At 35.7% G+C, this 12065-nt stretch overlaps 1 protein-coding gene across 2 annotated transcripts in view; it reads left to right on the top strand.

The window, feature by feature from the left end:
- The window catches only part of BABAM2 (BRISC and BRCA1 A complex member 2), a 490988-nt gene that overhangs the window by 88112 nt on the left and 390811 nt on the right, over positions 1–12065 (top strand). For both annotated transcript variants that reach the window (XM_031951331.1, XM_031951330.1), the window contains exon 4: positions 4028–4122. In XM_031951331.1, the coding sequence (XP_031807191.1) occupies positions 4028–4122 (95 nt within the window). The remainder of the gene's footprint in view (positions 1–4027; positions 4123–12065) is intronic.

Raw genomic sequence — 12065 nt, 5'->3', positions numbered from 1 at the left:
TCTTAAATACCTCAATATGATTACATCATTACAGTACACTAAAATATATGTGAACTAGAAAACCATTACTTACTATACTAAGTACTAAGTGTGTGTTAACTAGAAAACCATCATCTCATTAATCACACTGAATTAACACCCTGCTGTAAGTATCTTTGTTTCAACTATACTTTTCTCAGAGTTCCCCAATATTTGTGGGTCTTCTACATTAGTATATTAATATGCATGTCTTTTCACAACCCCTGCAAAAATGGCTATAGCATAACTATATTCTTTCTATTCTATACTTATATTCATATTCTTTTGTAATAATTATCAAAATAATATTTCTGATTTAATAACTAGAACAGCTTTTGTGCAAGTCATTTCCAATAAATATTTTACTTCCTTGCTTTTCTTTAGTATAAAAATAATGCCAAATTTAATTTAAGGCATGAATTTAGAAGTGTCAAAGCTAGGTATTTTCGAAATTTATTCAGTGAACATTTGATGAACAACGGCTTAGTGCATGGTTACTGTATTAGGTCCTGGAGATTGGAGGCAAAATGGTGAGAACCATAAAAAGGAAATTTGTCAGTTAGTGAACTTGCATTTATTAAGTTTCTTCTATATGTTAGGTATTGTGCTAAGTGCTGGTAATAACAAAGAATAGTAAAAAGCATTCCCTGCTTTCAAGGAACTCACATTTGGTTTGTGGGGACAACATGTAATAGCATCTAGGATAAATTGGGGGTAGCATCAGAGGGAAAGCACTAAGATGAAGAATAGGAGAAGAAGGTGGTACTTCACCTAAAACTTGAAGAAAGCTGGGAGAGCTCAGAGATAGAAATGAGGATGGAGGGTATTCCAGGCATGGAAGATCGGTGAAAATGCTCTGAGGTTAGAGATAAGTTAAAATCAGCAAAGAAGCTAGGAACTTTGGATCACAGAGTATATGGATGGCATAAGATCTAAGAAGAATGGAAAATGGAAAAGCAAGACCAGGTTATGAAGTAATTTAAAAGCATTCTGTTTGCAAAAGGGAATTGTTTGAATTGATTGAATAATCTGGATACAAGACAATTGCATCATGTGGCAATGTCAGAGAAGGGAACAGATTATATACAGTAGCAAGAAAAGGGAAGGAAACAAGCATAAATATAGAGCCTACTATGTTTTAGGCATTATGCTAATTGCTTTTTACAAGTATTATCTCATTTGATTTTCGTAACAACTTTGTGAGGTGGTGCTTCTTTGTGAAATGTTGCAAACATAAAATACAGGACATGACAACTGATTGAATAGTGTGGGGCAGTGAGACAAAGTGAGGAATTGGAGTATAAGACTAAGTTGAGAGTTTTAGAGACATGCAAATCCAGCTGTTCTTTTCATTGAAATTTAGACTTAAATTACTTTCTCAAGTCACAATATTACACAGCTGGCTTCCAAAACTTTCTAATTTACAATAAAGTGGTAAATTCGATAGTAGAAAAGATGGAGTAAATCAGTTTTTCTGCCTCATCTCAGCAGTCCAGTATGGTAAGAGGTAGAGCTTCCCTTGGGTAATTTTATGAAAAAAGTTATCTAATAATGGAGAAACCACTTTCAGTGAAGGCATGGAAAGAATGCTGGTGGAAAAAATATAGAATCTAGCTAGTGAAGCTATTTAAAACTGAGGTATAATGTTACCTGTACTTTGATCTTTCTAGTGGGAAAAATGCCCAAAACTACAATAGTACTTTTTTGGGTTTGTATCACGTGTAATACTTGAGGTGCTACAGTTTATGTCTCTAGTAGCCCATTGTAGCTTGTAGTTTGCCTGTTGTAAGACTACAGAAAGATAATAATGTCACTTCATTACGTAACATGGTATTAGTGGATGAGAACCTGGGTTTGGAATTTTGTATTCAAATTCCAGGGCTACTGTGCCTCTGTGGTATTGTGCAAATCACTTTATGGGCTTATTGCATGATCCTTTGATACTAATTAACCAGTGAAGGAATGTAATATATCATTTGATGACCAGTTAGATGACTAACATGTATAGTTTTAAATAATTGGGCAAGAAAGAAATTTTTTAATAAGAATTTTTTTCTTGCCTACTGATAAAATGATAGCAGTTTCTGATGTTGAAAAATTTGATAGTGCCAAGGAATTTGATGGCAGGAACTTTCTTTTTGGGGTCTTCAAGGTAAAGTGGCTCTAGCACTTGCAGGAGCAGTTGGCAGGCTGCATCTCCATATAGCTTGCTTTCCAGGATGATGTCTGAAGACATTTTCTAAGACTTTTGGGCTCAAGGTCTTGGGCTGCTTTCATCAGAATCTGAGGGGAGATGGTGGTCAGGGTGGTGCTTTGACTTGCCAGACACATACTGCCTCATGTCACTCCCTTGGGTCCCCAACTCTTTGGCTAGTCCAACTTTTCTACCCTGTGTGTGTCAGATTGTTGAGATGACTGACCATTTTCCATAGGAGCTGCTTGTCTAGATGATTACTTTTGAGGCCTGAGTTCAAAGCAGGACTACTTTCTGGGTGGGATTGTAGAAGAGAAGGAGCACAGGAAATGGTGTTGGTGCTTTTACATGGCCGTGCTATGCGCTTAGCCATATCCAAGGGCTTCCTATTGCTTTCATGGATGTTGGAAAGGGAATAAGGCAGAAATTCCCAGACTTTCTTGATTCATGGTGCCTTTATGTCTTTGTAAATTTTTCATGGCACCCCTATATTAATTGAAATACCCCCAAGTTCTCTTTATTAAGTAGTCAGGTTAAAAATTCAAAATATCCTACTGTGCCCTAGTGGGTTTTATGTAGTACTCCTGGGCACAGTTTGGAGACTATGGATGTAAAGAGATCAATGCTTGTGTTCAGGGCTCAACTGTGATTCTTAGATTAGAATGGTGAATAAAGTCAAGGGAATATTCCAGCAAGAAGCTCATTAGTCTCCTGTCCTCATAGCCCTTTGCCCTCCACCAAATCAGATTTCTTGCTGCCCAAAGATTTTAGCCAAAATGTCCTTGTGGCTGGCATCCTTTCTTTCCTATTCCCAGTGTCAAGAGTATTTGACAGGATGTCTCAAGTACAAAATAGAAGAAAAAACCCGAGGAAAGACTGGAGTGCATTCCCACAGAAGAAAATCTTGCTGTTTTCTATCTCTTCTTAGTTAGCTTCATGTTATTTGAATGCACATCCACAGTATACCCACTTTTGTTGTTTTTCTGACTGAGTTTTCTTAATGGGAAATCTTGGGGTCTCTGACTTCCAAGAGTGGAGTTGCTAGGACATGCTAAACTCTATACTTTTCTGCTATGCTTAAATTTTATTTTGCATCAGAGTATATGTTCCATGAAAGCAAGGAAAATGCTCTGCTCTTAAATGTGTTCCTGTTTTCTGTCTTGAACATAGTAAGGACTTAAAATTTTTTAGGCATATGACTGTCTGCTAACCATAATTGCACAGGAGTATATTCTATGGAGAGTAATCAGCAAATATACATGTGATTGTATATATTTACCTAATTTTGGTTGTATTCACAGTGTTTTGTTTTGAACTGATTCTGTGATTTCACTGACTAGAGGAACTCTCAGTGAAGAAGCCACCTCTAATATTGCACATTTTAATTCACCTGCAATTTGAATTTTAGAAAGAATACTGAATCATTTTGGGGTTAAGTGACTTGCCTAGGATTACATAATTGTCATATATCAGGCAGGATAGAGGTTACGAGATGCAGCTTCCAGTTCAGTTCCCTTTCCGTTATGCCATATTAATTCTCCTTATAATTTGTTAGATTATGAATCTATTTTTAGATTTTTAGATGCTAGTAAAACTTTTTTGTGATTATATATAATTTTTAGTGTATAGATATATTTTAGAATTTCAACATAATGAAAGACATTGTCTTTTTAGAAAAAAGAATGAATACTTCATTTGTTTTTCCTTGAATTGCATTAAAAACAAAAAAATAGATTTGGAGTTTAGGGTATAGCACTAGGATATTTTGACCTTAACATAGAATTATAAAATGCATTTAATTTTTTTCTACCTTAGGGGATATTATTTTCAATGCTCACTACCCAGAGTTGCCCCCTGATTTTATCTTTGGAGAAGATGCTGAGTTTCTGCCAGATCCTTCTGCTCTGCATGTGAGTATCTTTGGCATACTTATATGATGATTATTTGATGTTGAGAAAAAGAATTGGCTTTAAATAGCGATATTTGCTTGTTAATGCAGTTTGCCACCCACCCCACTCCTTGTTATCCATACCCACATACATTTTTTTTCTTGACATGTGAATAAACATAACCCCTTTGCTGCTGTAATGTTAATAATGAGATCACTTAATACAGTTTTATTTTCAGAATGTTTTAAGTCATTTTAAGAGAAGTTGGTTGTGTGAAAGAGAGGCAGGTTTTCTACTTTCCCTATGCTTTATTGTACAAAAATAGTTAAATTCCAAGTAATGATCATAAGTCCAGTGAGAAACTATACTAAATGAAGTCTTTCATCCTAGAACTATAGAAAAACTTATTTAGAATCTTCTCCCTCTTTCCTCCTTTCCCCAAAAAAGTTCTAGAGTGAGGATCTGAGCACTTAGAGGAACCCTAAGTGATTAGTATGGTATCTCAGTGCTTATGATTGCTAGTCTAGGCCCAGGAAATCTGAAGTGCTTGACACAGTGCTGAAATGTCAGAGAGGACTTTGAATACCTAATACTCTAGTTCCAGAAGGTAAGAACTTTAGGATTCAGGGTAATAACAACCATTCCCTTTGAAAGTTTAGCAGGAAGCAGAGTCTGGCCCTGGCATCAAATCCCACTTCAGCAATGCAAGATAGAAAGATGACTATATCAAAGAAAAAATCATGCAGTATATACATTTTTTATTTTGAAAATCCATCTTTTTAACAATTGCAAGTAGAGACTCAAAGAAAAAAATATTTGTTTTCTACAAGGACTATGAAAATACTAGAAGAATTATAGGAAGCAATTAAAAAAACCCCTCTAATATAAAGCTTTTGTGGGGGGAAAAATGGCAACTCTTAAGTAGCGTAGAAAAGAAAGTGCTAAACCTTAGCCAAGAAATGGAATCCTGGGAACTAGAGAAGATCTAAGGAAATCATTGTTGCCATGAGAATGTAAAAAATATTAGAAAATCAAGAGATTGAAAAAGTAAAAAAAAAAAATATGAGATTTCTGATGTGAAAAGCAACTAACCCAGAAAATAGATCAAAGAGAGATAATTTTGACAATCATTGGACTTCTTGGAAACCATGATTTAAAAAAAAAGCTTTTAAAAAAGAGCTTTAAGCAATCATAAATGGGAAACTCACCATATGTATTAGATCAAGGGCAAAGTAAAGTTGGAAAGGACCCACCAATCTTCTCTTGAAGAACCACAAAAAGAAAAGTTGTAGGAGCATTGGAGTTAAAATCCAGAATTCACGCATCAAAGGGGAAAAAATGCTTCAAGAATGTAGAAAGAAATAATTCAGGTACCAAGGACCTACAATCAGGATCACAGAAGGTCTGGCAGCTTCAGTCAAAAGTGAGAGTTCTTGAATTTTAAGATTTCAAAAAGCAAAATAAGAATTATGAAATACAAGAATCAAGAGAACTTAGAAAAATAAGAATAAATTTATTTGAATAATTGGAAGAAGTTGTGTGATGTTATAGTGCTGACATTCTAATGAGTGAAAGAAATAAGATTACCTTCAGAAAATTAATATTACCTTTAGAAAATTAATATCTTTAAAGGAAAGAGTAAGACTGAAAAAATAGATGAGGTGGGGATAAATTTGTTTTGTTGTAAAGATATTAACAGAGGGCAAAATGAGGAATACATTTCAGTAGAAGGGAGAAAGAAGATGGTAGAATTCGATAGTTCTCATAGTTGTGGTGAGAATGTACAAAATGTCAATGAAGTGGGTATCAGATGAACCTAACTCCAATCTGAGTTGGACAAACCAGAGGTTGAAGGCAAAGACACACATATACACAGAGTTTGGTATAGAAGTATATCAAACTCAACTGAAGAACATTGAAATTTGGTGTAGAATTGTTAAGAGGGAGGATAATACTAGGAGAAGAATAGTTACCACAAGAAGTCAAATTTTCTAATTTTGATGGCAAGAGGAAAGAAAATATAAAGAGTAGACTCTAAAGGTAGACAGTTGGCGAATGAGTGAACATTGTGCCATAAAAACTGAGTAGTATGAATTAATCGAGAATGAAGTGAGCTGGTCCATGGTAGAGAAAAGAAAGAAATTTAGAAGGAAGCACAAATAAGAATGTCAGTTTTGAAGGTAATATGTAGAATTTATTATATACTTTAAAAAAAAATAAGTGCTATGAAGTTTAGATCTATGGTTTCATATAGAATCACATTTTTGTGTTTTGCTATATATATGGAAATATTCTTTTCATTTATCAAATTCAGAATTTAAAAAAGTTAAATAAAAAAAAAAATCAATGCAGCCCTTTAGGATACTGGCCAAAGTACTCTGCATGCCATTTAAATGAGTCATACCTGAAACATTTAGTTCGTTTGAGCATAATACTTAGTGCTTACAATAGTTTTCTGTTGCACATTGAGAATTAACATTTTAGTCAGCGAACATTTTTTTTTTTTTTTATTGTTTTAGTAATCTTTTTGAGTGGTACAGTAAGTGATAAAATTGGGCTGCATTTCAACATTGTCTCAAGAATGAAGATCATGTCCTGCACATGGTGGGTTACCCTGCATAAACAATTTATTAGTTGGAATGAGAAAATACTGGAATTAAAATGTGATTTTACTTGGGCAAGATTGTTTTTTGCATGGTTACCATAGAGGGGATTTGACTTCTTCATTTAATATTTCTCTCTATTATATAAGAACTGTTGCTTTATCTTTACTTGCTTAAGAATAGCTATGCCAAGTTGCTGTTGTCATTTGAGCTATATGTCTATATAGTTCATGTAACTGTGAACTATGTATAAATTATGAACACAAATCTAATCACCTAATGGATGTTTTATTTTATTTAGAATTTTATTAGAAAATTTTAGTAATTCCTTTTTGTTTTATGCAGAAGAGTGAATAACAATGCTATAGTAACATAAATGTAATTCTGATTTTTAAACAGTTTAGTAAGTAATTGTGATTGAATAGCACCACAAACATGACCTTATGTTTTTTTTTTTTTTTTTTTTTTTTTTTTTTTTTTTTTTATTTAATAGCCTTTAATTTACAGGATATATATACATGGGTAACTTTACAGCATTAACAATTGCCAAACCTCTTGTTCCAATTTTTCACCTCTTACCCCACCCCCCCACCCCCTCCCCTAAATGGCAGGATGACCAGTAGATGTTAAATATATTAAAATATAACTTAGATACACAATAAGTATACATGACCACAACATTATTTTGCTGTACAAAAAGAATCAGACTCTGAATTATTGTACAATTAGCTTGTGAAGGAAATCAAAGATGCAGGTGTGCATAAATATAGGGACTGGGAATTCAATGTAGTGGTTTTTAGTCATCTCCCAGAGTTCTTTTTCTGGGTATAGCTAGTTCAGTTCATTACTGCTCCATTAGAAATGATTTGGTTGATCTCGTTGCTGAGGATGGCCTGATCCATCAGGACTGGTCATCATCTAGTATTGTTGTTGAAGTATATAATGATCTCCTGGTCCTGCTCATTTCACTTAGCATCAGTTCGTGTAAGTCTCTCCAGGCCTTTCTGAAATCATCCTGTTGGTCACATGACCTTATGTTGATTTAGCTCTTTCCCCTTTGCAGAGTACTTTTTCATAGATTATTTACTGTATTCTTACAAAAATCATGTGAATGAGCAGAGGCAAATTTTAGCTATATATTCCATAGCTAATACTTGTCTCTTTGTGGAGGAAAATTTCAACTCCTGAAATACCATCCATGTATCACTGAATAAAGTGACCTCTTACAGCTGACAGATAGTAAATGCTTAGTATGGATCTTAAAAAAAATCAATACATTTTTGCTAATATTTTTTGTTTGTAATTTTAAAGGATTATAATAATTTATTTTACTCAAAGAATGTATGAAATTTTTTGTTATGTTCTTTAGAGCTTGTTACTCAAGACCATTTTTAGTTGAGAGAAATGATACTTAACTTTTCTGAGACATTATGAGGAATAACTCAATGTTGACTGGAACAGGAACATTGCCAAAGGGAGATAGGATGATGATATATGAAGATGTAGAAAAATAGCTAATAATAATAGATTACATTCGCATAGTGCTTTGAGGTTTGCAAAGCACTATTGAATCCTTTGTGAGGGATGTAGAAGACCCTTACCCAAAATGACTACTCAGAGATCACTCAGTAGAAGGCAGAAAAGTTGTTTATTGAAAACCTCCCATCCCATCGCGAGATAAGAAAGAGAAAGCTCCTGGTAGGAGGGCTAAAGAAGTAGTAAAGATACATAGCTTTTATACAAGAAATTACATCACAAATAAGAGAGCATTGAGAAGGGGAGGGGGAGGCATCTAATTAATTGGTTGTTGCTATTTGGGGAGATTGGAATGGAAGGTTTCTGTTTCCCTGAAATCTCCTGATTTCAAGGAAACAGAAAGTCAGACCTTCAGGCTTAATCAAGCAGATAGTGGTCCAACTAATAGACTAAATATCGATAAATGTCAAATACCAATAAATGTCATCAGCTCAGGTTAAGTAAATATGTTTCTAGCTGGCCAAGGTTCAAGTAGATATGAGCCTGCACATATTATATAGGTCATAGGGGAAACAGAAATAATGAAAATAAAATACAGAAGAAGAATTCATACATCCCTTTAAGTTCTTCACCTTATCTCTCTCTATTCCATACACCTTCCTTCCTTTCTCTTTCCCTCTCTCCCTCTCTTTTCCTTCCTTTTTTCCTCCCTCCCTGTTAACTCTCTCCGTCCCTCCCTCCCTCCTTCCTTCCCTCCTTCCCTTTCTCCTTACTTTCATCCCTTTTTCCCTTTTTGCTTCCACCATTCCCACCATTCCCTCCTGCCCTCTGTCCATCCTTCCCCTCCTTTCTCTTTTCTCAACAATTCTGTGAGGGAGGTGATAGTATTATCTCCCATCCTCTGTCCTTTTTTCCATGTGGCTGCTTCCTTAGCTGCTAAATTCTTACCTTCTGTTTTCCCTACCATGGAAGCCCTTTAGTCTGGAAAAGACTAACAAAAAGACAACTGGGAGATGGATCTCCAAGATAAATCAATATAGAATAAATGATCACCTGTCTACTTTTGATGAGTTCAAGTCACTGTCCTTTTATTAATGACATTGGCAGATGTTATTCTTGACCTACACTGTCAGTGATTTCTGAGAAACCATGGAGTAAGGTAGAGGTACTCTAATATCATATAAGGGCAAAGATTCCCTCAATTTTCAAAAAAAGGATAGAGAATGATTTGTAGACTATAAGCCACTAAGATTGTTTTTTATTCCTGGCAGAATCTCTAATGTATTATTAAGGAGACGGTTACTGAATAGTAAGAAAAATAAGTTATGATCTCACAAAGTCAACATGGTTTCATTAAAAACAGCTTATGCTGAATTAACCTTATTTTTTCTTTTGACAGGGTATAGTTTTAAAATTGACATTTAACAGATGAAAAAACTGAGGTGACTTACTGAGGGCCAGAAAGCATATCATTTACGAAGTAGGACTAAAACCTAGGTTGTTTACTAAATTCAAATCCAGTGGTTTTTTTCTATTACATGTTGCTGGGAGCCAAATAAGAAAAGACAGTATACTTTTCATCTTTACCTTGTCTTCTTTTCCTCTACTTCTTCCTTTCCCTCTCCCTTTCTCTGTCCTTTTATCCCTACTTCATTTTAATTTTCTTTTTCTGTATTTTGATGTTGGTTTATTTATGGCATACATTTATTAATGTGTGCAAATTATTGCATGAAGCGCCAATGATGAAAAGAGAATGTTGTTTTTTTTCCTTCAAGTAGTAAAATTAACTATTTTTAATGTTTGGTAAATATAAATAATTAAAAAAAATATAAAAAACATTTTTATATGTCATCTTGTAATGAATGATTACTTCAAGCTACTGTAAAGGATACCATTATTCTCCCAGTCACTTAGACTCTTAACCCACTTCTCACTCATTCTCTTGGCGTCATATAGTCAGTTGTTAGATCCTGTCATTTCTTCCTTCCCCTTTACAATCTCTCTCTTATATGCCCCCTTCTCTCCTTTGATAGTGCCATCATCTTGATGCAGGACCATATCACCTTAATTTCTGAATTATTGGAATAGTCTATTGGTTGGTTCCTTTGCCTCAAATTCCTCCCTACTGTATTCTAACCTCTATTTAGCTGTCAAACTAAAGTTCCTAAAGTGCAACTATGGCTATTACTCACATTTCAGTGAACTTAATGGCTCCTGCCAGCCCCAGGATCAAATATAAAGTGCTTTTTTTTGGCTTTTAAATCTCTTTCCAACCTGGCCTTTTCTTACCTTTCCAGGATTATTTACTTTACTCCTCTCTATAAGCTGTTATTCAGTTACATTGGCCTCTTTGATGTTCCTCATGCATGACACTCCATTATACTTTCAATGGCTGTTCTCCATGTTAGTAACACTCCTCATTTGTACTGCTTAGCTTCTCTGAATTATTTCAAGTCCCAATAGTTTCACTTTCTGCAAGAAAAAGTCTTTCTAAGTCTTTGTTAATCTAAGTGCTTTCCCACTTTTGATGATTTCCACTTTATCCTGTATATATCTTGGTTATCTTGGTAATATATTTTTGCATGAGTTCCTTGAAAACAGGGATTTTAATTTTTTTTCTTTCTTGTCTTTCTTTGTATCAACAGCATTTATCACAGTATCTGGCACATAGTAGGCATCTAATACATACTATCTGATTTAGTCAATGGATTGTGAATTTTTTAGGCATATACTTTTTCTTTTTTAAAAAAATAGCTTTTTATTCTCAAAATACATATAAAAATAGTTTTCAGCATTCACTCTTGCAAAACCTTGTGTTCCAAAATTTTCTTTCTCCTTTCTCTCCACCTTTTCCCCCAGGCAGTAAGTAATCTAATATAGGTTGGACATGTGCAATTCTTTTAAAAATGTCTCCCCATTTATCAAGGCATATAATATATCTAAGAACATCTACTAACCTGTCTTAGAGTAAAAATCTAATAGTGAAAGGAGTCTCCGTATTTTTAGATATTGGCTGTTAAAGTGTGTCTTTAGGGGCGGAGCCAAGATGGCGGAGAAGGCACACCGACTTTCTAAGCTCCTCTCATTCCCCTCATAACCAACTATTATCCAGCCTCAGAAATAGCTCTTCACTGCTTAAATTCATGAAGATCAGAAGCATACAACTTACCTGCTGAAGTCAATCTGGAAGATCGCCAGGAAAGGTTTGTCCTGAGGGGCCAGAAACAGATCAGCGCAGGCAGGGAGAGGCTAGCGTCCTGAGCAGACCAGGGGCGGGGGTGATCTCTGTGGCTAGAGAAGTTATAAAGACCACTCTGCTATAGGCTAACTGCTCTGCCTTGATTACAAAGCAGTAAACTGGCCGAGAAATTAAAGCCTGGAACAGAGGGTACTCTAAAAACACGCCAGAACCTAACACTGGCTGTAGCTACTCAAACCCGGAAGTGACTCAGGAGACTGAAACACAGCCCTGCAGCCACATCCTGCAGTTCCGGGCTTTTGCGGGGGCAGTTACAAACCTACGGGGCAGTTACAAACCTACACGGCAGGGGGGCACAGCCTGGGCAGCCTCTAATCAGCACAGTGGGGGGCTCGGCCTGGGGCAATAGAACTTCCCCAACAGGACTGTGCTTCCCGAGACACTTCCGGTCCCTGAAAAATCCATTCACTGCTCAACTGCTAAGACCCACAGCCCCAGGGCAGGATTTGGCTTGGGCTAGTGAAACTCTCACTGCTCAGTGTCTAGCCCCAGGGCAGTCAATCTCCAACAGCAGGGTTCTTACAGGGCACTTTCCCTGCTCTTCCCTGCAGGCCTGAGTTACTTCCAGGTGGGGAACTCTTTCCCAGAGCACTCCAGTACCTCACTGCTCTGCAGAGGAAGCTGGT

Source organism: Sarcophilus harrisii, chromosome 2, assembly GCF_902635505.1.
Source record: "Sarcophilus harrisii chromosome 2, mSarHar1.11, whole genome shotgun sequence".
Classification (NCBI taxonomy): domain Eukaryota; kingdom Metazoa; phylum Chordata; class Mammalia; order Dasyuromorphia; family Dasyuridae; genus Sarcophilus; species Sarcophilus harrisii.
The sequence above is the reverse complement of the archived record's forward strand: the minus strand, read 5'-3'. Positions and strand labels throughout refer to the sequence as shown.